The sequence below is a fragment of the Pocillopora damicornis genome, chromosome 7 (genome assembly GCF_964200805.1).
Source record: "Pocillopora damicornis chromosome 7, jaPocDami1.2, whole genome shotgun sequence".
In the NCBI taxonomy this organism is placed as follows: Eukaryota; Metazoa; Cnidaria; class Anthozoa; order Scleractinia; family Pocilloporidae; genus Pocillopora; species Pocillopora damicornis.
This window is the reverse complement of record NC_142676.1, coordinates 4,190,001-4,217,236: the sequence shown is the minus strand read 5'-3', so window position 1 is coordinate 4,217,236 and position 27,236 is coordinate 4,190,001. Positions and strand designations below refer to the sequence as shown.

At 39.4% G+C, this 27,236-nt stretch overlaps 4 protein-coding genes and 3 pseudogenes across 5 annotated transcripts in view; 1 reads left to right on the top strand and 6 right to left on the bottom strand.

Moving 5' to 3' along the window:
- Positions 1–6,370, top strand: part of LOC113670518 (D-glutamate cyclase, mitochondrial) — a 28,491-nt gene extending 22,121 nt beyond the window's left edge. Inside the window, exons 3-5 of the mRNA XM_089212155.1 lie at positions 3,938–4,642; positions 5,032–5,324; positions 5,772–6,370. Coding sequence (XP_089068281.1) covers positions 3,938–4,642; positions 5,032–5,324; positions 5,772–5,951 — 1,178 coding nt within the window. The 3' untranslated portion in view covers positions 5,952–6,370. The remainder of the gene's footprint in view (positions 1–3,937; positions 4,643–5,031; positions 5,325–5,771) is intronic.
- LOC113670520 (uncharacterized) lies at positions 363–15,668 on the bottom strand. Of its 2 annotated transcripts, XM_027186678.2 has the most exons (2): positions 14,237–15,668; positions 758–948 (listed from the first exon to the last, which is right to left on the bottom strand). In XM_027186678.2, exons 1-2 carry the CDS (start codon positions 15,532–15,534, stop codon positions 825–827), a joined length of 1,422 nt encoding a protein of 473 aa, XP_027042479.2. In that variant the 5' UTR covers positions 15,535–15,668; the 3' UTR covers positions 758–824. The 2 variants fall into 2 exon arrangements, with proteins under 2 accessions (XP_089068285.1, XP_027042479.2); XM_089212159.1 differs by lacking the exon at positions 14,237–15,668 and having other exon boundaries at positions 363–2,867.
- Positions 7,714–10,228, bottom strand: LOC113670521 (uncharacterized). The gene has a single exon (XM_027186679.2). The coding sequence runs from the start codon at positions 9,824–9,826 to the stop codon at positions 8,477–8,479; it is 1,350 nt and encodes a 449-aa protein (XP_027042480.2). The 5' UTR covers positions 9,827–10,228; the 3' UTR covers positions 7,714–8,476.
- LOC149042133 (uncharacterized) lies at positions 12,343–13,462 on the bottom strand (annotated as a pseudogene).
- Positions 15,669–17,110: 1,442 nt separating the features above from the next.
- On the bottom strand, positions 17,111–17,737 carry LOC113670523 (uncharacterized; annotated as a pseudogene).
- An 87-nt stretch (positions 17,738–17,824) lies between these two features.
- LOC149042132 (uncharacterized) lies at positions 17,825–20,250 on the bottom strand (annotated as a pseudogene).
- A 3,065-nt stretch (positions 20,251–23,315) lies between these two features.
- On the bottom strand, positions 23,316–26,579 carry LOC149042131 (uncharacterized). The gene is made up of 2 exons (XM_089212161.1): positions 26,410–26,579; positions 23,316–26,019 (listed from the first exon to the last, which is right to left on the bottom strand). The coding sequence occupies exon 2, from the start codon at positions 25,804–25,806 to the stop codon at positions 24,364–24,366; it is 1,443 nt and encodes a 480-aa protein (XP_089068287.1). The 5' UTR covers positions 25,807–26,019; positions 26,410–26,579; the 3' UTR covers positions 23,316–24,363.
- Positions 26,580–27,236: the final 657 nt, after the last annotated feature.

Genomic DNA, 27,236 nt, shown 5'->3' with positions numbered 1-27,236 from the left:
AATCCCAAAAATTATTTTAAATAAAGCCATGCTTTCGTTTTGTTAAGAAAAGGATGATACGTACTTTGTCCTACGTTCTTTAAATTAGGAAAGGTGGAATAATAATTCATCAGATCTTTCGTCTGATATTTGCATATAAATTCTAACCAATCGGTTTAATTCCTGTGAGGGGAAGTCCCTGTGATATTTAAGTCATAACCACGCATTACGTCAGTTATTGAGAAGCCCGCAGAGGGTAGCAACATAATTGAGAGAAATGGCAATCCCTTAAGTCAAGATAATTATGTCCATCCGTATTTACATCATGCACGGCTGGCTGCAATGCTGACGCAGATTGAAATTTTCAAGTATCTTACCCAGTATTCCGATTATTTCAATTAGAGGGTTTAATTCTAAGTTATATCTACAGGAGGAAGCCACAGTTAAGCCTTCTCGGTTATTTCTATTGTAAGGTGGGATAATGGCTGACGGTTAAATATATATAGAAAAGTGCTCATATTTATAGAAATATGCATGATATTACTGTCATTGTTGCTGTCACTTGACCCTGAGCACGATTGAAATTGAAATAGCAATTTCTCTGTCACACATCATAGACGAACTCTTGTACCTTGTCGAAAGAATTGTCACCAACCATTGTTAAATTCTAGTGAAAAGAAAGCAAGCGAACAGATAAAATTGAGCAAATAGTATATACGCAACAGGGCAAAAGAATGTCATTTCCACATGTCAGATACTAATTATAGATATAATATTCTTTCGATCTTGTTTTATTTAATTGTGATACTTATTCAATCCTTTTCAAGTTTATAATCTCTTGATCTTTACTCGGTGCCGCTATAGCAGCTTTCAGTATGGGTATCTTCTATTTCCATGATAGCAACTTCTTTCGCAACCTCGAGCTTTACGTCAAGAAACTGGATCCTCTCTTGAAGAGTGTCTAATTCAGTGTTAAATCTATTCGAGGAAGCGAGCTGAAAAGCCTCCTCGGCCGTTTCTTTGGCCAGTTGGTATAATCTCTGACGATAGAATTGATCAGATCGAGTTTTTAAGAGCTGTACCTGTGTTCCTGTAGGTACACTCTCACCAAGTCTATACTGAACAAAATCAAGGTGTTCTTTGGCTTTCTTGATATCACTGGGTGCAACTTCTTTTTCTTGGGTGCGCGCGGCAGTTGAACTGCAGTCTAACAGCAGTGCTGCTAACTTGAGATGACAATAGGTTTGTTTTTTTATCTGAACTCTCGGTCGTTTATCCCTTCGGCAGAAAGAAACAGCTTGCTCATAATAATATTTTGCTTTATCCCGGGCGGTCTCTCGCGCCTGTGCATTTCTCAGGTCATCAGGGATAATGCTCATATACTTCAACCAAACGGATGCATAGTTGTAATACAGCTCGGCCCAGTCTTCTGGGGAATCGTGATTTTGCAGAAGAAACTCGCTGCGTTGAAGAAATTCAAATAGAGGGGAAAACTTCACCGACTTTCTATTTCTGTAGTCAGCTACAAGTAAAAAATAGGCTCTTGCCGTTAAAATACTAGGATTCATAACATCACAATTTTTTGTTTTTTCTGATTTTATAACCGAGATAAACATACGTTTGCTGTTTTTGAATTCTTTTTGGTACGAAGAGGCCACTCCTCGCTCTATTTTCAAGGCCAACTCCATGTCCGGATTTTCGCCAGCTGTAAAACGTTGAATACAGGCAGTAACAAGGTGCTCATGTTCAGCAAACTTTCCTTCGTCCTGCAGAAACTCAAGTTTTTTCAGGATTCTCTCGCACTCTTGTCCGTTTAGATATCCTTGTTTTTCGATCAAAGGCATCGGTGGGTCAACACTGGCAATGAAAGTATCACGCCACTCAGTCTGTGAACGTTGTTGCGTATCCCCAAAAGTTTGAAGCTGGCAAGCTACCAACTCCGCTGGTCGCTTGTGTTGGTCTAGAAGGCTGCCCTTTGTCTTTGGAGCAGAGTCTGATTGTACTTCACCCCCGTTGGCATGTTTTGTTTCCCGTTTAAGGAAAGTGTGCTCCCAGTTAGGCTGCTGCTGTTTGGTGAGTGATTGTTGGACTATGACCAGACTCCTATTTTCGATCCTTAAGTTCAAATTTCTTGGTTCTGTGGCTTTGTCAGAAACTGAGATTGAATTCTCATAATACAGTGTGTTTGCACCGTTACCAACCTCACATCTTCTTCGTTCCAGTTCCATCGGTAGCATTTCAACGGTTTCGTTCGATGAACACTGCTCTGTAGACTGCGTCTCATTACTACTCATCGTGAACAAATACTTTCCTCTCGCTCTTTCGTTTGTAATCCCTCGCAGTTTCTTTCTTTACACCAAATGAAACACCGGAAAACAGGGAACATTGAGTTGTTTACAATGACAGACAAGTTTGAATTCAAGCCAACGTCTCTTTCTTTAATCTCGTCGACGCAAGTAGGTCCTCCACAGATTTATGTGGTATTTTCCACGCAGCCACGCAGTAAATTGGAACAGAAAATCGTCAATGTTTTCGTCAGAGTAAAGACGAGACTAAATTATAGGCCTTCTCAACCGTGGCGGTGACAACATGTAGGTAGCTGAAATAGTGAAATATTCACGATTCCGAGAAAGTACTACTAGTACGTCTGCCAGTTCGAATGCTGAAGACACGATAACATCACGTAAACCCTAGTAGTTGCTACTTCTAGGAAAATTGTCCTTTCTCGAATGACTTTTTCCCCAGAAACATCGTTGTAGTGTAATCTTCAGACCCGAAGTGGCACCTTCAAATGATAAAATCGTTTTAGCCATATTGACAGTTTATGCAAATTTACATTCAACAACAGACACTATCAATCTTCTAGTTCAGCATTGAGCACACGTCACGCATGTGATAAAGTACCGAAATTTGTCATGTGTCCCCTTTGCCCTTTACTTCCTCTTTTGTTACAGTCGTCATGACTACAATCATTGACAGGCGTCCATTCAGTAACCCAAATTAAAAACTTTGCGATCGTCGGAAAAGATTCTGTTGTCTTTGAGATGCAGGGAAATCAGATTGATGAAGTGATATCTTCAACTATCGCTTTAATGGATTAGAAATGTTGAAATGTTTTGCAGTTTTCTGAATTCAAGCAGCTGCTGGATATTTTCTTAGTTTCAGTCTTTGAGGAGCTTGAACAAATTTACTTGAAATTTTGGAGACATTTTGAAAGTGTTTTGTTAATTTGCAAATTTCTAACGATGGATTTAGAAATAATCGCACGATTTTAAATGATTTCAACGACGTCATATTTAACTCCCTGGCTCATAATCGGCACTGGATGTTGATAACGCGTTGTGGAGTAGATCTCACGAGTTAAACTTCTCAGTTTGCCTTTTCAGGAAAAGAAAGAGAACACAAAATCTAACTTGATTTCTACACATAGCTTACGAAATATAAAGCGATTATTAATTTGGTGAGTTCATCTGAGTAAATAGAATAGGAGAGATGGTAAGTGAGTTCGGTAATACAGAAAGATGTTTTTCATCTTGTTACGATCGTGGGATGAAAAAAAAATTCTGAGTCCCCATGAGGAACCGAACACGCGTCCTGCATACTGCTAGGACTCAGAATTTTTTCTTTGTTCCACGCTTGTGGCAAGACGAAAAAAATCTTTCTCTATTTCTTTACCGAGCTCAAAACTTACCAATCTCTCTTATTTTGTTTACAACTATGACGCTATCGACATTGCTGATCCAAGCAGTATGCAGGACGCTTGTCATATGAAATTCGAAATTGACTTCGCTCACCGTGGAGTCCCTGTGGCTCAGTGGTAGAACATCGGAGCGCGGAATCCGAAGGTCTGAGGATCGATTGCTCATGGAGACTACAAATTTTTTTCTTTGTCCCACGCTGGTAACAAGACGAAAAACATCTTTCTCTTTATCTAAGTATTTCACTCTTTCTCCGACAGGCTTACCGCTGACCTTTACTGACAATATGGAGCAGTTGATCGCAAGTGATACAACCGTAGCAGAATTCATCATGAAACATCCGCCTGTTCATGTAGATACCAAGCCACAAGTAGTAACATTAAAAGACAAACCTTTCACTGCTTCTTTGATTTCTGAAAGCGCAGTCCTCAGTCTTCGTGGTCTCGAAAAGGAGATTCAAGACGACATCGGAGAAAGGGGCATCGCTAAACTTCACATTGCTGACGAGCTTCTGCGGGCCGCACTCGTTTTATCACACTCGTCATTTGTAGGAATACATTTCGGTTTCCCTTGCAATACCAATGATGAGTTTCCAGATGAAACGGATGGTCCCCTTGGGGCAATTGCACTTGGTAAAGCTCTCAAAGCCCTTGGAAAGGAGGTGACATTTATTGCAAGTTACTATCACGTCAAATTAGTGCAGGTACTTGTCGAAACATTTTTGAGAAACAAAGCTTGTGTTGTGGAGTTCACGCCACAACGGACACATGGCTCTGGCGGGGTCAGAGCAGCTGCTCAAACGTTGCTGTTTCACAATCCAACGAATCAAATGAGTCCAAAGTTTGACGCTTTAGTTGCCATAGAAGCGGTTGGTAGGACAGAAGAGGGCCGTTACATGACCATGAAAGCAAGGGACTTGTCCGAGATTTGTAAAGTCAGTCCAGTGGACGAAGTTTTCATTCAAGGTAGCTATAATTATAAGTTAATGGGAAGTGTACTTACAAGCCCTGCGCCAAGATATTTTGATCTGAGTGTTTGAGACATTTACGACATTGTAATGACTTTCAAGGAAATTTGTAAATGCCGTTTCTTGATTAGTAAATGTTAATTTGCCGGAGAATCGCCAACTTATCAAAAGAAGTTAATCTTACTAAAAATCGACTTCGAAGAGTTTATTCGATGAAATTTGTCTCCATGCGCTTTTATCATCAAAACAAAAAATGGTATAACATGAGGACCTCACTCAGAGCAATCTTTTTTAACTCATTTACCATAAAATCTCTCATAACGGTGACGGAATTATGAGACTTCTCTCAACAAGGTACTTTATATGGACCTTATTCCTCTCTTTCAGCTAAAAAGTCAGGAAAAATTGCCACAATCGGAATCGGTGATGGTGGTAATGAGATCGGAATGGGAAAGGTCCACCAAATGGTCGTCGATGGCATTAAAAATGGACAACACATCGCTACTACGGTTGCCACTGATCATTTGATCACCTCGGGTGTTTCCAATTGGGGCGGATCGGCGTTAGTGGCAGCTCTGGCCATCTTAAGTCAGTGCCCAGTGCACTCACCGTACGTCAGACGAGGAATTTTGCCTGATACACCTGTTCTTACCAAAGAAGTCTTGAACACGGTGGAAATGGTAATGCCTTTGATAAAGTCTTCTTTTTGCGTACCGAACTGACCCTCGATATTAGTTAACTTTAGGCTGTACAATAATTATTGAACCCAAACATCGGATGCGTATAGGTGTGTCAAAACGAACTAATCAGATTTTAAATAACAGCTCACAGGCACAGCAATAAACGGAAAAAGTCGCCGTGATACGAGAGAAGAAGATATCGGAAGGAATTTTATAAGATAAAATGGGCTTCCTGGGTAACTTATGCATGTACACCACTCGAGACTTCGTCCACTTTGAAAAAAGTTGCCTGGGTTGGTAGTTCCAGGAGAAGTAGTGAGTATCTTAATTTGCGTCCCTATGTGGTTCCGGTACTAAGTTCCTGAATTACATATAAAAGATTAAGGGTCCATCAAGATCTTTGAAGAGAAGGAAATTTACAGTTATTTATAATTTTTTCTTTTTCAGGAAGAAGACATTCTGAAGTGTATCGTTGGGCTCGGGGTATGCGACGGTATATTACAAAAGAGAGAGATGTCTGTGGATGGTCAACCATTTCATCCCGTCCACAAAGGAAAATTGCAAAGACTGTTGACTATAGCCACTTTGCCAATAGGGATTACCGAGCAAGACGCGGCCATACGATGAAGTGTACCCTTCACTTTATTTCTGTATATGTTGCATCGCAAGAAAAGAGAGACAAACAAATGTTGAAACTAAGCTACAAGTACAATCTAAGCGATTTGTATTATTCCAACTCGTCAAATTGTCTCAGAGGCTTCCGTTCACTATAACAGTAATTTAACTGATTTGAAAGGTATCTTCTTACAATATAACTTTAGAGCATTTTGAAAACCTTTATTTTTACTTATAACTATTGAAAAGGAACCTTTGAACGCCATTGTGATCTTGTCATTGTGATTAAGCCTTTAGAGGGCGCTAAACAGTAACACCAATGGTTTTGTACAAGAAAATCAATACGAGCTTTTTTTTATTTGTATAATTTTCATAAATATTCATTAATCAGGGCTTTTCGCAGGAAATACATTGATACAATTTTTCGAAAAGTCTTAATTTCTTACATTCTTTTACATAATGATACAGTTGATTCTCAAATTTGTAAAGTTTCGGTTTCACAAACCTCATGATTAATTAAAACAAAACTAATGAATTACCCTTACTAATCAAGCAATGCAATTCTAACCAGCACTTTCAAAGCCAGTGATAACTAGAAGCAATTTCCTTGCTCCCCAGAAGGTTTAAAAAATCGTGATGTACTTTTCTTACTTCCACCTCTAAAAAGCTTTCAGTTGTTAAATGCAAACCACATCCTGCCTCAACTAGACCGTGAAAGACCTTTGCTTGAAAGATTTTTGCAATGAAATACGGGGCAACTTGCGAAATTTTAAAATGGACACTTTACCACAGTGCCATGAAGATAGACTCGATGTGATGAAGGAAAATAGTGAGCGCTTTGGGAATAGTGTCCTGTTTATTTTGAGGAAGAATCACCATACTCTCTTTTATTAAGGGAAAGAGACGCATTTGATGAAAAAAGAGAGAACTAGTGAAATTTTTCTTCAGCTCTCTAGAGTGCTTGATACATACGTTGCCAACACAGAACGTACGAAATGTGAAACACTTCCACGTTGTGATGAACTTGTCTTTTCACTTCCCCAACCGGGATCACCTTCGTTATGTGCCGTGAGCGTATACAGGCGCACATCAGGAGTGCGACGAGAACAATAAGGACCACGAACATAATTATATTCATCGCTTTCAATGCGTTAATCACGTTGTTACTGGAGCTGGTCATGGTTTTCGCAGATCTGTTTGGCCGGGTATTTTTGGAGCGCACTGAAAATCTTACCCTGGAGCACAAAATTTTTAGTCTGGAGCACTTTTAAACCCAGTGTTAAGGGGTATGATCTCGCTAGGTTAAAGGGAATGGACTTTGTTGATTTCCTGTCAAAGAAGTCCATTTATGTTTGTTAGGTGTCTTTGTCAGGTATCTTTGTTAGGTATCAGATCGGGTTCTTTTGGACTATTTTCGCACTGAAGCCTGCATTGGTCACAGCAATGACTACATCTTACTCGTTCTTTGTTTGACTGGCCGACTAGAATCATGCTGCAATGTGCGACTTTACGTTCATGTTCACACCATTTCTGTTTTGTTTCGTGGTTCGTTGTTGATGTTAATATGTCCAAAATGCTTCTCCGACTTTTAAGCTATTTCTTCGGGTGTGATTTAATTAGGGCTTGCGAGTTCAAATTTCTATTGAAAAATGATTGTTTCGATCTGTTTGCAGCGAGGGTTTCTTGAAATTATGGTCGAAAAAGCAACTTTCATCAAAGAGATCCCTCGCGAATTTTTCTTGAAAGTTTAAGTATTCAGCCCTCATAAATGCAATTTACATATGAATAGGTTTATTGTCATCAAAAGGGAAATTCCCTTTATATCTTTGTTATTGCTTAATACGGCTTGCTGCAATACTGACGCAACACGATATAATAACCCAGGCGACTGTTAGCGACTGCTGGCGACTGCTAACGTAGGTGCGTAGATAGTGGCTTAGTTTTTTGCATCCCTCACGTTCGTTTTCTGGCAAAAATTCGTCGCGTGAGTCATCAGGCATTATATCATTACATCATTTGTACTTTCCTTTGCTGTTGAACGAGGTCAGTAAACTGCTTAACAATGAAAGCAGAACTCTCTTACCAGGCGACAATCCTTGTCAGTTTTGTCAGGAAATTGAATGACGTGATGTTAATTTTAATCTGCGTCGGCTAAGGCGAACTTTTTCAGAAAAAAATTTTCAAAATTGCACAATAACAACACTTTTTCTTTCTGGTTTGCCACTATTCAGGAATCGAAGAATTATTATGTACTCATCGACCTGCGGTTTTAGAGGGAAGGCGAAGAAACTGATATTTTTCTCGAATGGAAAGAAAAAGACTTGAATGATTGGTTCGGAAGAAATATTCTGGAAAAATAAATGAAAGGAAGAGTAAAGAACAATCAGAGAAATCGCCATGAAGGCCATCTTATTGGACGACTTTTGTTCCCAAATAATTTTGGAGCATTTACTTATTTATTTAGTAATTTTTTTGGCTCGAACCTTTTGGACTAGATTTCCTTTTTGCATCGACATCTTTCTCCATCTTTCCAATATTTATTCACTGCAACAGGTTTCGCTACTTGAATGCTCGAGTTCTGTAGAAACAACTAGCTTGTTTTTTTCAATTTTATCGTCGAGAAACGTTATACGTCCTTGCAGTGGGTCTATTTCGGTGTTAAATTTATTAGAGGAGGCGAGATTAAGAGCCTCCTCAGGTTTCTCCTTTGCAAGTTGCAGACGCCCTTGGCGATAAAACTGATCCGATCGTTTTTTCAAGAGCAGTACTCTTGTGCCTGTGGGGATACTGTCACCAAGATTATGCTGAATGAAATTGAGGTGTTCTTCTGCTTCTTTTATGTCAGTTAATGGAATAGGTTTCGCTTGGGTTCGCGTAGCAGTTGAAACACAATCAAGGCGTAATGCTGCAAGACTGAGATGAGTGTACCTTTGCCTTTTGGCCTGGACCCTTAGTCGAGGATCCTCTTGGCTGCAAGAGATAGCTTTCTTAAGACAGTATATCGCCTTTTCTTTGACGATTGTACGCGCCTGTGCATTCCGCTGGTCATCCGGTATAAGGCTCATGCGATCCATCCAAAGGTGACCGTATTTTTGGTAGAGTTCGGCCCAATCTTCCGGCGAGTCGTAGTTTTGCAACAAAAACTCGCTGCGCTCAAGGTATTCAAAGAGCCTAGGTAACTTCACACGCTTTCTTCTTCTTTTGTCAGCCACAAGTAAAAAGTAGGCTCTTGCCATCAGAATATTCGAATTAAGTGCATGACACGTTTTGTTTTTGTCTGATTGTATGACTGAGGTAAACATACTCTTGCTTTTTCGAGACTCTCTCTGATAAGTAAAGGCCACTCCTCGCTCTATTTTTAAGGCCAACTCCAAGTCAGGTTCCTTTCCATTGGCACAACGCTGAAGCAACGACGTGACTAATTGCTCGTGTTCGTTAAAATGTCCATTGTCTTGCAAAATCTCAAGCTTTTCCAGGATTCTCTCGCATTGTGGTCCTTTGAGATACCCTTGTTTCTTGATTAAGGGCATCGGTTTTTCAACATTGTATGAAACAATTCCATCTGAGTCTACCTTTCGACAATGGGCTTGTACTTCTTTAGAAAGCTTTTCTTGGCCACAGCAATGATCATTTTTTCCTTGTTCTATGCTTGACTGACCGACCAGTACGACGCTTGAGCTTGAGACCATTAACGTCAAAGATTTGGTGTGTGCTTTAGATCTTACTTCAGAAACAATCGAGACTGAATCATCGGAAGGAAACCTAGATAACGAGCCTTTCATTTCGGTGCAAGTTGTCTGTCCATGGTCTGTGCGCTCTTTTGCAATTTGTTTAGCGTTGCTATTAACGCCAACGCTTACAGGCGTATTTCTTGTTTGGTCATCCATGTTTGTTCAAGAGTAATAATTCGTTGTTTCCAGCGTTGTATCCTTGGACTGGTGATTTTGAACCTGCTAGAAGAAAGAAGACGAAGACGTCGAATAATCTGTTTCGGTGACGAAGTTTGTTTATGTTCTTCCCCGACAGCACCATAAAGATGCTCTGTTCCAGTTAGTGAAAGCCATAGTTTCTTGTAGATTTAGCCGTGAAAGAAGGTTTCCGTCGAGATAATCGCAAGAATTATTTAAAACAAAGCCATGTTTTCGTTTTGTTAAGAAAAGGATGATACGTATACATTGTCCTACTTTCTTTAAATTCGGAGAGGTGAATTATAGAGTCATCATATCTTTCATGTCATATTTGCATATAAATTTTAACCAATCGGTTTATTTCCTGTGAGGGAAAGTCCCTGTGATATATAAACGCGCATTACGTCAGTTATTGAGAGGCCCGCAGAGGGTAGCAACATAATTAAGAGAAATGGCAATCCCCCAAGTCAAGATAATTATGTTTTTCGGTATTTACATCATGCACGGCTAGCTGCAATGCTGACGCAGATTTAATTTTTCAAGTATCTTGCCCTGTATTTTGATTATTTCAATTAGAAGATTTAATTCTAAGTTATATCTATAGGAGGAAGCCACACTTAAGCCTTCTCGGCTGTTTCTATTGTCAGGTGGTATAATGGCTGACGAAGAGATATAAATAGAAAAGTGCTCATCTTTTTAAAAATATGCATGATATTACTATCATTGTTCACCTGACCCTGACCAGGATTGAAATTAAAATAGTAATTTCGCTGTCACACATTATAGACGAACACTTGTTCCTTGTTGAAAAAATTATCACCGGCCACCGACTTTCTATTTGTGTAGTCAGCTACAAATGAAAAATAGGATCTTGCCGTTAAAATACTAGGATTCGTAACATCGCAATTTAGTGTTTGTTCTGATTGTATGACTGAGGAAAACATACATTTGCTCTTTTTAGATTCTTTCTGATAAGAAAAGGCCACTCCTCGCTGTATTTTTAAGGCCAACTCCATGTCCGGATTTCCCCATCCGCAAAACGTTAAATACACGCAGTAACAAGGTGCTCATATTCAGCAAACTTTCCTGCGACCTACAGAAGCTCAAGTTTTTTCACGAATCTCTCGCACTCTTGTCCGTTTAGACATCCCTGTTTTTCGTTTAAATTGGATCAATGGAGGGTCATCGCTGGCAATGAAAGTATCGCGCCACTCAGTCTGTGAAAAGTGTTGCGTTTCCCCAAAAGTTTGAAGTTGGCAGGCCACCAATGCTGCAGGTCGTCTGTATTGGTCTAGAAGGCTACCCCTTTGTCTTTGGAGCAGAGTCTGATTGTACCTCCCCCCCGTTGGCACTACGTCTCGTCACTACTCACCGTAAATATATTCTTCCTGCTCTAGCGTTTGTAATGCCTCGCAGTTATACCAAATAGAACGCCAAACTTTTGTGACTATTTGACGGAAGACAAGGAACTTTGATTGATTTGTTTACAACAACAAACGTGTTTGAATTCTTTCTTTAATCTCGTCGAAGCAAGGATGTCCTCGGCGGATTTATGAGATATTTTCCGCGCAGCCACGCAGTAAACTGAAACAGAAAATCATCAATGCTTTCGTCAGAGTAAAGACGAGACTATATTATAGGCCTTTATAACAGTGGCGGTTACAACATTTAGGTAGCAGAAAGAATGAAATATTTATGATTCTGATAAAGTAAATACAAGCACGCTTGCCAGTTCGAAAGCGAAAGACGCGATAACATGACGTAAATATTGGTAGTTGCTTCTTCTAGGCAAATTTTCTTTTCTCGAATGACTTTTTTCCCAGAGACATCGTTATAGTGTAATCTTCAGACCCGAAACGGTACCTAAATAATAAAATCGTTTTCAGTCATATAAGCATTTATGCAAATTTACATTAGCCAACAGACTATATCAATCTTATAGTGCAGCATTTAGCACATGTCACGCACTTGATAGAGTATCGAAATCGTGTCCCATTTGCCCTTTATATCCTGTTTTGTTAAAGTGGCCATGACTGCAATAATTGACAAGCGTCCATTCAGTAACCCAAATTAAAAGCTTTGCGATCACCGGAGAATATTCTGTTTCTGTTAAAAGCGCAGGAAAATATGATTGATGGAGTGATATCTTCAACTATCGCTCTAAGGGATTAGAAATGTTCAAGTGTCTTCCAATTTCTGGATTCAAGCAACTTCTGGATATTTTCTTAGTTTCAGTCTTTGAGGAGCTTGAAAAAATTTTTAAAAATTTTGGAGACATTTAAAAGTGTAAAGTAAATTTTGCAATTTTCTGACGATGGATTCAGAAATAATGGCGTGATTTTCAATACATTCAGTACAGCCTCACTGGATTGCACGATTTCATGGACTTCTTATTGAATAACTGCTTAACAATGAAACTGTCTTACTAGTCGACAGTTCATGTAAGTTGTGTTAGGAAATTGAATGGCGAGATGTTGATTTTAATCGGCCAATCTCTATTCACTACAACAGGTTTCGCTACCTGATTGCTCGAGTTCTGTAGGAACAACTAACTTGTTTTTATCAAGATTATCGTCGAGAAACGTTATACGTCCTTGTGGAGAGTCTAATTCGGTGTTAAATTTATTGGAGGACGCGAGATGAGGAGCCTCCTCAGCTAACTCCTTTGTAAATTGCAGAAGTCCTTGGAAAGAAAACTGATCCGATCTCTTTTTCAAGAGCAGCACTCTTGTGCCTGAGAGGATGTCATCAAGATCATGCTGAATGAAATTGAGGAGTTCTTCAGCTTCTTTTATGTCACTTAAGGGAATAGCTTTCGCTTGGGTTCGCGCGGCAGTGGAAACGCAATGTAGGAGTAACGTTGTAAGACTGAGATAAATGTACGTTTTCCTTTTGACCTTAACCCTTACTCGATGATCCTTTTGGCTGTAAAAGATATCTTGCTCAAAATAGTATCTTGTATTTTCTCTGGCGGTTATACCTGCCGGCTCATTCCGCTGGTCATCCGGTATAAGGCTCATACAATCCAGCCAAACGCGACCGTATTTTTGATATAGTTCGGCCCAATCCTCCGGCGAGTCGTAGTTTTGAAACAAAAACTCGCTGCGTTCAAGGTATTCAAAGAGCTGACGCTTTCTTTTTCTTACGTCAGCCACAAGTAAAAGGTAGGCTTTTGCCATTAGAATATTTGAATTAAGTACATGACACGTTTTGTTTTTGTCTGATTGTATAACTGAGGTAAACACACTCTTGCTCTTTTAGACTCTTTCCGATCCTCTATTTTTAAGGCCAACTGCAAGTCAGGTTTATTTCCATTGGCACAACTTTGAAGCAACGATGCTCGTGTTCGTTAAATTGTCCATTGTCTCGCAAAATCTCAAGTTTTACCAGAATTCTCTCGTATTGAGGTCTTTTGAGATACCCTTGCTTTTTTATTAAGGGCATCGGTTTTTCCACACTGAAGGAAACAATTCCCCTGAGTCTGCCGAAAGGCAGACTCAGGGTTTTTAAATAAAGCCATGTTTTCGTTTTGTTAAGAAAAGGATAATACGTAAATTGCCATGCGTTTTTTAATTTAGAGAGACGAATAGCATGTTTATTTATGATACCAGTCATTCTGATGTTTTCTATAAACTTTAACTAATAGGTTTACCATAAGAAAAAATCTCTGGATATTTTGACCACAACTACGTATTACGTCAGTTATTGAGAAGCCCGCAAAGGGTTGCAACTTAATTAAGAGAAATGGCAATCCCCCAAGTCAAGATAATTATGTTTATCGGTATATATATCATGCACGGCTAGCTACAATGCTAACACAGATTGAATTTTTCTAGTATCTTGCCCAGTATTTTAATTAATTTAATTAGAGGGTTTAATTCTAAGTTATATCCATAGGAGGAAGCCACACTTTAGCCTTCTCAGGCGTTTCTATTGTCAGGTGGTATAATGGCTGACGATAAAACAATAAATATGTAAAAAGGCGCTCATATTTTTAGAAATATGTATGATATTACTATCATTGTTCACCTGACCCTGAGCACGATTGATATTGAAATAGTAATTTCTCTGTTACACATTATAGTCGAATACTTGTTTCTTGTCGAAAAACTTATCACTGACCACTATTCAAATTGTAGTGAAAAGGAAGCAAGCGAATAGATAAAATAAAATAAATAATGGCAAAAAGTAAATACACGAATGATCAAAAGAACGTCAAAAACAGGCAAAGTTACTGTGTTTCCACCACAGAGTATGTCGTATACTTAGTACAGATATGATATTCTTTCGATCTTGTTTTATTTAATTGTGATACTTATTCAATCCTTTTCAAGTTCATAATCTCTTGATCTTTACTCGGTGCCGCTACAGCAGCTTTCAGTATGGGTATCTTCTATTTCCATGATAGTAACTTCTTTGGCAACCTCAAGCTTTACGTCAAGAAACTTGATCCTTTCTTGAAGAGTGTCTAATTCAGTGTTAAATCTATTCGAGGAAGCGAGCTGAAAAGCCTCCTCGGCCGTTTCTTTGGCCAGTTGGTATAATCTCTGACGATAGAATTGATCAGATCGAGTTTTTAAGAGCTGTACCTGTGTTCCCGTGGGTATACTCTTACCAAGTCTATACTGAACAAAATCAAGGTGTTCTTTGGCTTCCTTAATATCACTGGGAGCGATTTCTTTTTCTTGGGTGCGCGCGGCAGTTGAACTGCAGTCTAACAGCAGTGCTGCTAATCCGAGATGACAATACGTTTGTTTCTTTATCTGAACTCTCGGTCGTTTATCCCTTTGGCAGAAAGAGATAGCTTGCTCATAGTAATATTTTGCTTTATCCCGAGCAGTCTCTCGCGCCTGCGCATTCCTCAGGTCATCAGGGATAATGCTCATATACTTCAACCAAACGGATCCGTAAATGCAATACAGCTCGGCCCAGTCTTCTGGGGAATCGTGATTTTGCAGAAGAAACTCGCTGCGTCGAAGAAATTCAAAGAGCGGGGATAACTTCACCGACTTTGTATTTCTGTAGTAAGCAACAAGTGAAAAATAGGCTCTTGCCGTTAAAATACTACGATTCGTAACATCCCAATTTTGTGTTCGTTCTGTTTGTATGACAAAGGTAAACATACTCTTACTCTTTCTAGACTCTTTCTGATAAGCAAACGCCACTCCTCGCTCTATTTTTAAGGCCAACTCCATGTCAGGATCATTTCCATCACAACAAAGTTGAAGCAACGATGTAACTAAGTGCTCGTGTTCGTTAAAATGTCCATTGTCTTGCAAAATCTCAAGTCTTCTCAGAATTCTCTCGCATTGTGGGTCTTTGAGATACCCTTGTTTCTCGATTAAGGGCATCGGTTTTTCAATACTGAAGGAAACAATTCCATCTGAGTCTGCCTTTCGGCAATGGGCTTCTGCTCCTTTAGAAAGCTTTTCTTGGCCACAGCAATGATCAATGTTTACTTGTTCTATGCTTGACTGACCGACCAGTACGACGCTGGAGCTTGAGACCATTAACGTAAAAGATTTGGTGTGAGCAATCGAGACTGAATCATTGAAAGGAAACCTAGATAGCGAGCTTTTCATGTCGGTGCAAGTTGCCTGCTCATGGTCTGTTCGCTCCTTTGTAATTTCTTTAGCGTTGCTATAAACGCCAACGCTAACAGGTGTATTTCTTGGTTGGTCGTCCATGTTTGTTCGCGAGTAATATTACCTTGTGTTCAGCGTTGTATCCTTGGACTGGTGATTTTGAACCAGTGTAATTTAAGGTAGATGCGGTTTACCTCCTACTAGGAAAAAGAGATATTTCTCTGAAGACGTCGAATGCACTGTTTCTGTGATGAAGTATGTTTATATTCTCCCCGAAAGCACTATCTGTTACGGTTAATGCGAGCTAGAGTTTCTTGTAGATTTAGCCGTGAAAGAAGATTTTCATCGAGATAATGGCAAGAATTATTTGAAATAAAGCCACGTTTCCTTTTGTTCTTAAAGAATGATACGTAGATTGTCCTACGTTCTTTAAATTCGGAGAGGTGAATTATAAATTAATCATCTCTTTCATCTGATATTTGCATATTAATTCTAACCAGTTGGTTTATTTTCCTGTGAGGGGAAGTCCCTTGATATTTTAACCATAACCACGCATTACGTCAGTTATTGAGAAGCCCGCAGAGGGTAGTAACATAACTGAGAGAAATGGCAATCACCAAGTCAAGATAATTATATTTATCGGTATTTACATCATGCACGGTTAGCTGCAATGCTAACGCAGATTGCATTTTTCAAGTATCTTGCCCAGTATTTTAATTATTTCAATTAGAGGGTTTAATTCTGAGTTATATCTGTAGGAGGAAGCCACGCTTGAACCTTCTCGGCTGTTTCTAGTCAAGATAATTATGTCCATGCACCTCCAGCTGCAATGCTAGCGCAGAATGAACGTTTCAAATATCTTGCCCAGTATTTTGATTATGTCAATGAAAGGGTTTAATTCTAAGTTATATGTATAAGAGGACGCCACACTTTAGCCTTCTCGGCTGTTTCTGTGGTCAGGTAGTATAATGGCTAATGATTAAACAATAAAGGGGAATGAAGGGAATTTTTTTTTTAAAATACCAATGTTGGTAATTCAATGGGTTTTCTCCCCAGAATATGGGGAAATGATGGGACTATTTTTGCACAAGTTGGGAAATATTTCAAGATGTTATTCCCAATTTTGGGAAATGCAAGGGACAAGAAATCCCCACCTTGGGAAAGGTTAAAGCTAGGGTTAAGTTTTCCCGATGCCGTGTTTAGTTTGGGAAAATATGTAATATATATTCCAAGATCCCAAAATTGGGAAACCAATGGGTTTATTTCCCAAAATATGGGAAAATAATGGGGCTATTTTTCCACAAGTTGGGAAATATTGCAACATGCTTTTCCCAATTTTGGAAAATGAAAGGGAGAAGAAATTCCCACCTTGGAAAAGAATTTAGTTAAATCTAGATTTGTTTTTCTTATGACTATTGAGTGGGAAAGAATTCAGTAATCTTGTGTTAGCATTACAATGTAAGGGTAAGGCTTATTTGAAAACCAGAAGTATGGTAATTCAGTGCATGCACTTAATGAAATGTAAGTTTATAACCACATTAACATGTGACAGAAACATCAAATCAAATTAAAAATTGGATACTACAACTATACTGCTGATGGCATTGTTGATACATTTCCTTATGAGCTTATACCAAAAAGTCAGCATTTTGCCTTAATTACAATATTCAATATTTTTTTAAGTTGCCTTCACCCATGTTGAAATACTACTCCAGTGTCCTTCGGCAATTCCAGTAATTGAATCCCAAGCCACAACATTCCTTACTGACCTGCCATGTGATTCCCTCACATATGTATTGTAATGAGTAAGTCTCCTACTTGGAATGAAAAAGGAGACATCTACCGTTCTGTTGACAAAATCTACACTTTGTACATGACCATGCCAAATGTCTCCACAGCACTCAACCTGAACAAGAATCATGTCCCCTCTTTAAGGATAAACAGGTACGATTAATTCACAAGGACAATTTTCATGATGACGCATGTAATCTACTACTGTCAGTAAATTGTCATTGTATGGGTACAGAATAACTTTCCGGGAAATGTTGGCAACATTAAACACTATGGACCTGGGATTTGGCTCGCTCTCAACCTTGACAAAGCCACTCTAATAGTGGGTGTCGACTACACCAGTCTCTGTAAGATGCAATGGATAAAGAAATCCATGACCTAATAAACTGTTCAAGTTACCATCAGTGTTGACAGAAAAAAATCCTTGCAGCTGGACTATATGTTCTTGTCCATTGGCGGACACTATGAAATTGTCACCAAAAGCAAAAACAGTTCCATTGAAAGCAATGTCTGATTTAATAATAATAATAACAATAATGATAATGTAGAACAAGGGAAGGGGAAATTCAGAGTTTTATAATATTATTTCATTCACAAAAATTTATGGGTTATGTGAATTTGTCAAGAGTTTCAAATTCGCCAGTAAAACATCATGCTTTCCAAGGCTAGTTTGTTCTTTTTCCTCCATTGATTTTGAGTACTCTCTTATTGACTCTACATGGGCAAATGTAGCTTCGATGTTTTTTCTATTGTGAGACATCTTTACATACTCCTTAACAGTTCTTTCATACACTGCACACCAAACATTATCCGAGGTTGAGAAATTTATGATGTCTTCATGAATATGAAGTAAGTTGTGCATTGAGATGGTACACAATGCCAACCCTTGTACTTCTTCCACTAATATATTTAACCGCCATGCCAATTTCTGGTGCCGTTTGATCATGTCAAGAGTCCATCCATTCCTTTCACCATGAAAGTGCAGCTCTGTCAATCTTGCTATAAGGGAGACAATTTCATATTCCTTAGCATTAGTAAGTTGGCTTTCTATAATGCATGCTGCCATTGGAAATGAAAATTTCTGGAAACTCTTAGCTTTCCAATATCCAATACCTTTGCAATCTTTACCCAGTTGTTTTGGAAGTCTGCCATCTTTTAATTCACCAGTCCATGGAAAGTTACCAATTTGTTTATCAAGCCCTGTTTTGTCAAGCATCTCCAACTCCAAAGCTCTAGACAACTGATTCTTGACCACATTCAGGGCAATTGTGTGATAGGCATCATAAAAAAGATGATTCAAAATGTCAAATCCATAAAGGTTGTAAAGATACTTGTGAAAAAGGGACGGTCCGGTAAAGCCTTTTTCTGATAACATTCTTTTCCAAACACTTGGTCTTGTTTCATTCTCAATATCAAAAATATTTCCAAGTTCTGATTCAATGACCCTCTCTCCCCAAGGGTGTCTAAAATGCAAGCGATTTGTCCATAGTAATAGTGTGTATTTGAGCTATTCTGTAGATGTCGACCGACCAGTTTACATCTGCGACATGCACATTTACCCTGGTTAAGAAACTTCCCTGTTTCGCATTGACCAGGATGATCAGCTGTCCACTCCAGTAAAAGCAATCGAACTATTTCCTCATTAGATGGTTCAATACCTGGAATTGTGATTCCTTTAGGGTAGTTCACTTTGTAACCTTCAATAAATCCCTCAAACAGATCATTCATTACAGGCTGCCAGAAAGGGTCCAATCCATTTGGTAGATTAGGAACTTGGGAACAAGGCACAAAACTTACCACGTAAACTTCCTCCACGTGATTTCTTTCAGCCTTTTTAATGTTAGCAACAGAAACTGCAAAGGATCCAGACCCCCTGTAGCTTGAACCAAATGGCTGCCAGCCATCAAAGTGCCCCACAAGAGGCACGTTTAATGGGGAGCCTTTTGTCTTCCTAATACGGTGTTCAAATTATTCAAAACAAACAGGAAACTCAACGATTTTCACATTGCTATCCCCATCTTGATCTTTAGCTTGTGAGTTAATGAGATGGTTTGCAGGTATGAGAATGTCACAGTGTACACAACAGGTTGGCAAAGTCCATGTGCTATCTGGGTTCCAAAACCACTCGAGCTCTGATCACCGCTTCCCATCCCAAAGCTCTTTCTTTAATCGGTAATCCAAGCCATTTGCTAGCCAGTGATCTTTCTTAATCCAATGTGCAAGCATTTGTTACATATAGTTTTATTTCTGAACCAGTTCTTCACCCTATTCTTGAGACCTAAATACAAATACTTTATGTAACCAGCATTACCACCGTAAGGACATTTTCCTTGTTTGCTATCCACGATGTTGTATGTGCCATGGAAGACAGTTTTCTTGGTAGTTTTTTCCATCTTTTGTGATTTCCTTTTCCTCAAAACAGAAACTAACAAAGAATTCTTTAATATCTTCATATCCCTGCTCTTTTAAAAGCAACCGTACATCGTTCCAACTTTTTTGTCATAAGGTTGTCAAAACCTCGACATCCACATCCTCGTTTAGAGAAAGAGAGAACAGTTTCTTTCCGTACTCCAAAATATCCTTAAATGTTCTTACCGATGCCCCACTTTGATGCTTTATTCTAAGAGCATCCAGTACAGCTTTAACCACTCTCTCTTTCAAAGGGTTTTTTTCAACATCGATGTCATCAGCGTCCTCTTGTTCACTACTGTCAAGCGGTTCCACTAGCGGAGAATCAGGGTCTCGTAGAGTTCCGTTCTCTTCCCCACACAGCTTATCATAAGTATCTTGTTCATGCAGAATATCGTGAAAAATGTCAGAGTCAACATCTGATTGGTAAGAACTGTTTTCGACCGCAAATTCATGTGTTTCTTTCCAATTTCGGAGCTCTGTTTTTCGGTCAGTTGCTCTGCCCTGGCATCCAAAGCAAGGACAGTTAACGTGTCTAAACGGCTTTTCTTTACACTCACAGCTTGTAATGTCATCTCTTGACCAGGTAGACCTTACTCTTTCTGAACTACTAGTCATAATGCGGGTATCAGCGGGCATCCCGAGGGGTCGACCCCCGGGCACCCAGGGGCATTTGTCACAGCTGCCGTGACAAATACATGCTAAAGCCCCTCGGGTAGGGCAAAAAATTGGGACAAATACCCCCACCCCTGGAGCAACCTGGGCAACATGTAGTCGGTGTTGCCTGTTCCTCGATGCAAAAGTACGAGTGATCATGGTTTACTGAAGCCACATCAGCACTAAAATCCACACAAGTCTCTATGGAGTCCTCAAATTCGAGCTTTCTGGGGCAAACTTTCTTGGCTTGCGGTTGTTCATCACACTGTCTCTTCCTATCGGCAAGACGCTTCGAATGCGAACTAACCGTATGAAATTGAAATATCGATGTCGCTTTCCTTAAAATGCAATAAACAGATTCTTGGATCGCCGAGTGCCTTGAATTTTTTATCCGCTCGAGGGCTAGAAGAACATCGAGCGAGCGAGCTTGCTTGTCCTGTGACGAAAACTGCTGAACGTTGAGACAGCAGATTACGTGCAAATCCCGTGGGTATGGCCCCGGGGTATTTTGCCAAAAACGCAAAAGCGCTCTAATGCCCCACGTGCGGGGCATGCCTTTGCTACAAATCCCCTGCTAAGCCCGTGGGTTGCCCTTGGGTTGCCCGGGGGTTGACCCTTAGCGATGGCCGCTGATACCCGCATAATCGATGCAGTTATAATAATGCGCCATTTTCAACACCCATGGTGCGATGAAAGAGAATCGCGGGTAAACAAATTCCGCGCCAAAAATATATGTTAGCCAATCACGAGGACGAAAACGCATGATGCAATACCGAGCCCTCGTACGTTTTGGTCAGCAAACGATCTGGTTGAGCGAGGATTTCGGCGCTAAGAGATCGCGCCAAGGTACTATCAGAAAGGTGGCAGAAAACTCGGTCTTTCGTATATTATTTGTACAAAATGGCCAATTCTGACAGTACAAGTACAGATGAATTTGAGAATCCAAAAGTAGAAAACGCAGAGAAAGCGAAGTGCAAAGTACGAGAAATATTCGGAGATGAAACGACCAAGTCCTTCGAAGGTATCGAAGCTTAACTTTTGTTGACAGTGTAAGCTTATCAGTTGATGTTTGATGAAAGCTCAAGTCATATTATTGTGTATGACCTCATTTTTTCAATTCAGTGATTTGAAGTTCAGTTTTCTTCCTATCTGTTATTCCATCATTCTATAAGTCTTGCTATAAAATAACTTTTGGCGCCATTAATTAAAGCTTAACTTACTCTTAGACTCTGTTAATTCAAATACTAGACATTCCGCCTCTCTGGAAAAAGCCTCAGTATTAAGCTTATGAAGTATTATCTATTTATCTAACTTCTGCTCATTTTCTAAAGTATAACTGCCCTATGTTTATAGCTGAAGAATTGTTAAACGAAGAAGGAATTAAGGATTTGATGACAAGAGATGCTGATACCCAAATCTTTGGCAGGCTTGGCCTGACATATGGAAAAGCTGTTCACTTCAAAGCCGAATTTACAAAACTCTTTCCTGAACGAAAGATCGTCTCTGGAAGAAGGGCATCACCTGCAAATGTAAAACCTCGAATGGAGGATATAGCCTTCTTCTCCCCGGAACAAAAGAGCGCCTACCTACTAAAGTAAGTTCGTTTGGAATGTTTCTCATTTTTTCAAAGGTATTTGAGTTCGGAAACATATAAAGTGTGAATAAACGAGCTGACCTGAACAACAGCGAGTTTGGAAATATTACAAGACCGATTATACACAGCTTGTTCATGGTTTGCCATAGATCTTCCTGTAATTTCTGTTTACATAGTTTGTCGTTGTCAATATTATGTTACACAGCTTACATACGGAACCAATTTGAGCGTTTGCACAGATCCGGTACAAACCCCTCGAGCACATTGTAAATAGAGATAAGGGTGAAAAACCTTCTCTTTGTTTTTATTGCAGACGGAAAAGAATTGGAATGTTAGCATCAACCCAATGGAAGGGAGTTGTACCAAAGTGCAATAATCCCAAGGCAAAAGCAGAGTTGGCAAGTTTTGCTCCTGAAATTACTCCCCAGTGTGGTATGCCAGAAGTAGGATTTAACGAAGAGGGAATCGTAAAACATGTGCAGGCCTACTTCAACGAACAACGAAGGTATAGGAGGAACAAATCTGATTCAAAGGTAACTTTCCTAGTAAATTTCTTTCATGAATTTCTTTCATGCCACACCTGGTATGCCATGGCACGATATGCAATACCCCGATACCCTGTTGGAGGGCAGGTCATTCGAAATATTTTGAGGTGTGAGAGAAGGCTGAAATTTTGACCATTAATCAATACATTCTTTACTGTTACATAGAGAAAATGTTCGAGTGATGAAGATCCCAAGATTCCTGAACTACATGAAGACGTGCTAACTTCTGTGGTACTTACAGTGATTCTACGAGAAGAGTCATAGTTTATGTAGTGGGGGAGGGGTGCTATGGTGATAACTGTTTTTTTTTCTGTGTGTGTAATGTTTTTTGGAAGCTATCCCCAGCCCTTAATGATATCATTTAATTTCTTCGGTGAAATGGGACATGATTGATTGATAGATAATCTTTGGTTTCCCATTCTAGTCAGAGAGTGATAATGATGCATGCAAAAGAGTCAAGTCTGTTCAAAAGGTATGTGGCTTGGTTGACCTGATTCCTTCAGTGATAATATATGTACCTAAACACGCTCAGCATTATTCAATTGACTTTTGTCTCACATTGACTTTTCATAATGTATGGTTGTTGGACAAAGTTGAAGCAATTAAATGGGTCTACAACATTATTTTGATCAAGTGGGGAGAGGTTTATATAGTTAGTCTGTCACTAAAGGGTTATCAGATGATTGTTAAATCAGTATTTCGTGAACAGCTCGATTGAGACAACATTGTCAAAGTGCTAAGAAGTAGATTTTCAGTGAAAGCAAATACCTTGACAACATTGACAGTATCACAGCTAACAGAGATCGTTGCAAAGAAATTGTTGAACTATCAATTCTGTTCCATCAAGAAGGGGGCCAGCTTAAATAACATGAAAATGCAGGACATTATTGTGCATAAAGAAATTTCTCTTTAATCAGTCGGTGAACATGTGAAAAACATATGGCTGCACGAACAGCACTGCCTTGTTCAGTATTAAAGTATGTTCATATTATGTATATTTTATATGTAAATGTTGCTGTTAACCATGAAAATGAATGAATTGTCATCTAAAATAAATGTTATTGTTAACCCTATTAATAATAATAAACCTTGATTTTGTGTTTTATAACTGGACCAACATTGTTAAAGGGTACTTGATTATAATGACATTCTGAACCAACAAAATCCCGTAGTTCGGGAAATATGTATGCCAGTGTTATCCCATCGTTGAAGATTAACAGGGGCAATAAAAACCCATCCTTGGAGTATTACTATCCCAATATATTCCCATACCTCGGGTTTAAATTGGTTAATGTCATCCCACTAATTGGGGATTAACTGGGGCAATAAAAAGCTATGGTTGGGGTATAGCTGTTCCAATGTAATCCCATACCTTGGGTTTTTGATGGCCCAATATTAACCCACTATTGGGGTTCAACTGGGACAATTGAATCACATTTTGGAGTTTTTGTGGGTTGATAAAATCCTATTAATGGGATAAATGTGGGACGGGAAAACTCCATTCCTGGGTTAAAGTTGGTACACTAAAATCCCAATTTGCGGGTTTTCAATGGGTTTACTTGAACCCAACATTGGTTTTGGTAGCATTTCCCAATTTGGGAAATTACAACCAAAACCCAAGAAAACCCCACAAATTTCCTGTTTTTTCCCACTTTGGGAATCACCAAAAATTCCCTGTGTTCTTGTCGGAAAAAATTATCACCGACCATTATTCAAATTGTAGTGAAAAGGAAGCAAGCGAACAGATAAGATAGAGTAGATAATGGAAAAAAGGAAACACGCCAAAGGGCAAAAGAATGATAAAAACAGACAGAGTTAATGTGTTTCCACCTCTGAGTATGTCATATACTTAGTAGAGCCGATAATATTATCTTGATCTTGTAGTATTCAATTGTGATACTTTCAGTCTTCCTCAAGTTTATAATCTCGTGATCTTTACTCGGTGCCGCTATAGCAGCTTTCAGTATGAGCATCTTCTATTTCCACGATAGCAACTTCTTTCGCAACCTCGAGCTTTACGTCAAGAAACTGGATCCTTTCTTGAAGGGCGTCTAATTCAGTGTTAAATCTGTTCGAGGAAGCGAGCTGAAAAGCCTCCTCGGCCGTTTCTTTGGCCAGTTGGTATAATCTCTGACGATAGAATTGATCAGATCGAGTTTTTAAGAGCTGTACCTGTGTTCCCGTGGGTATACTCTCACTAAGTCTATACTGAACAAAATCAAGGTGTTCTTTGGCTTTTCTAATATCACTGAATGCGATTTCTTTTTCTTGGGTGCGCGCGGCAGTTAAACTGCAGTCTAACAGCAGTGCTGCTAGTTTGAGATGACAATACGTTTGTTTTTTTATCTGAACTCTCGGTCGTTTATCCCTTTGGCAGAAAGAGACAGCTTGCTCATAGTAATATTTTGCTTTATCCCGAGCGGTCTCTCGCGCCTGCGCATTTCTCAGGTCATCTGGAATAATGCTCATGTACGTTAACCAAACGCATCCGTAGGTATAGTACAGCTCGGCCCAGTCTTCTGGCGAATCGTGATTTTGCAGAAGAAACTCGCTGCGTCGAAGAAATTCAAAGAGTGGGGATAACTTCACCGAGTATCTATCGGTGTAGTCAGCTACAAGTGCAACATAGGCTCTTGCCGTTAAAATACTACGATTTGTAACATCGCAATTTTGTGATTGTTCTGATTGTATGACTGAGGTAAACATACTCTTACTCTTTTTAGACTCTTTTTGATAAGTAAAGGCCACTCCTCGCTCTATTTTTAAGGCCAACTCCAAGTCAGGTTCAATTCCATTGGTACAACGTTGAAGTAACGATGTGACTAAGTGCTCGTGTTCGTTAAAATGTCCATTGTCTTGCAAAATCACAAGTTTTTTCAGGATTCTCTCGCATTGTGGTCCTTTGAGATACCCTTGTTTCTTGATTAAGGGCATCGGTTTTTCAATACTGGAGGAAACAATTCCACCTGAGTCTTCCTTTCGGCAATGGGCTTCGTTTGGAGTTTGAAGTTGGCAGGCTACCAACTCTACTGGTCGCTTGTGTTGGTCGAGAAGGCTGCCCTTCGTCTTTGGAAAAGAGTCTGATTGTACTTCACCCCCGTTGCCACGTTTTGTTTCCCGTTTATGCAAAGTGCGCTCCCAGTTTGGCTGCTGTTGTTTGGCGAGTGATTGTTGGGCTATGACCAGAGTGTTATTTTGGATCCTTAATTTAAAATTTCTTGGTCCTGTGGCCTTGTCAGAAACTGTGATTGAATTCTGGGAATATGTGTTTGCATCGTTACCACCCTCACGTCTTCTTCGTTCCGGTTCGATCGGTAGCACTTCAGTGGTTTTGTTCAATGAACGCTGCTCTACGGACTGCGTCTCATTACTACTCATCGTGAACAAATACTTTCCTCTCACTTTTCCGTTTGTAATGCCTCGCAGTTTCTTTCTTTATACCAAATAAAACGCCGGAAGACAGGGAACATTGAGTTGTTTACAATGACAGACAGGTTTGAATTCAAGCCAACGTTCCTTTCTTTAATTTCGCTGACGTAAGTAGGTCCTCCACAGATTTATGTGGTATTTTCCACGCAGCCACGCAGTAAACTAGAGCATAAAATCATCAATGTTTTCGTCAGAGTAAAGACGAGACTAGATTATAGGCCTTCTTTACTGTTGCGGTAACAACATGGAGGTAGCAGAAATAACTAAATATCCATGATTCTAAGAAAGTATTGCAATTACGCTTGCCAGTTCGAAATTGAAAGACGCGATAACTTGACTTAAATATTAGTAGTTGCTACTTCCAGGCAAATTGTCTTTTCTTAAATAACTGTTTTCCTAGAAACATCGATATAGTGTAATCTTCAGACACGACATGGAACCTCCAGATAAAAAAATCGTTATTCGTCATATGAACAGTTGACAATCATTGACAAGCGTCTATTCAGTAGCCCAAATTAAAAACTTTGCGATCGTCGGAAAAGATTCTGTTACCTTTGAAGCGTAGGGATAACAGTTTGATGGAGTGATATCTTCAACTATCACTTAAAGGGGTTCCAAATGTAGAAACATTTTCCAATTTTCTGAATTCAAGCAACTGCTGGTACGTATACGTACATTGTCCTACGTTCTTTATATTCGGAGAGGTGAATTATAGAATCATCATATCTTTCATGTCATATTTGCATATAAATTTTAAACAATCGGTTTATTTCCTGTGAGGGAAAGTCCCTGTGATCTATAAACGGTAACCACGCATTGCGTCAGTTATTGAGAAGACCGCAGAGGGGAATTAAGAGAAATGGAAATCTCCCAAGTCAAGATAATTATGTTTATCGGTATTTAAATCATGCACAGGCGGTGTGCATGATTCTACTGTCAGGTAGTATAATGGCTGATGAAGAAATATAAATAGAAAAGTGCTCATCTTTTTAGAAATATGCATGATATTACTGTCATTGTTCAACTGACCCTGAGCACGATTGAAATCGAAAGAGTAATTTCGTTGTCACATAGACGAACACTTGTTCCTTGTCGTAAAAATTATCACCGACTACCGAGCTTCTAATTGTGTAGTCAGTTACAAGGGAAAAATAGGCTCTTGCCGTTAAAATACTAGGATTCGTAACATCCCAATTTTGTGTTTGTTCTGATTGTATGACGGAGGCCTTTCTAACAGTGGCGGTTACAGCATGTAGGTAGCAGAAATAATGAAATATTTATGATTCCGATAAAGTAAATACAAGCACGCTTGCCGGTTCGAAAGCGAAAGACGCGATAATATGACGTTAATATTGGTAGTTGCTGCTTCTAGGCAAATT

Bases quoted from the DNA above. Each gene is read 5' to 3' on its own strand.
- LOC113670520 (XM_089212159.1), bottom strand. From the start codon at position 2,273: ATGAGTAGTAATGAGACGCAGTCTACAGAGCAGTGTTCATCGAACGAA.
- LOC149042131 (XM_089212161.1), bottom strand. From the start codon at position 25,806: ATGAGTAGTAATGAGACGCAGTCCGTAGAGCAGCGTTCATTGAACAAA.
- LOC113670521 (XM_027186679.2), bottom strand. From the start codon at position 9,826: ATGGATGACCAAACAAGAAATACGCCTGTAAGCGTTGGCGTTAATAGC.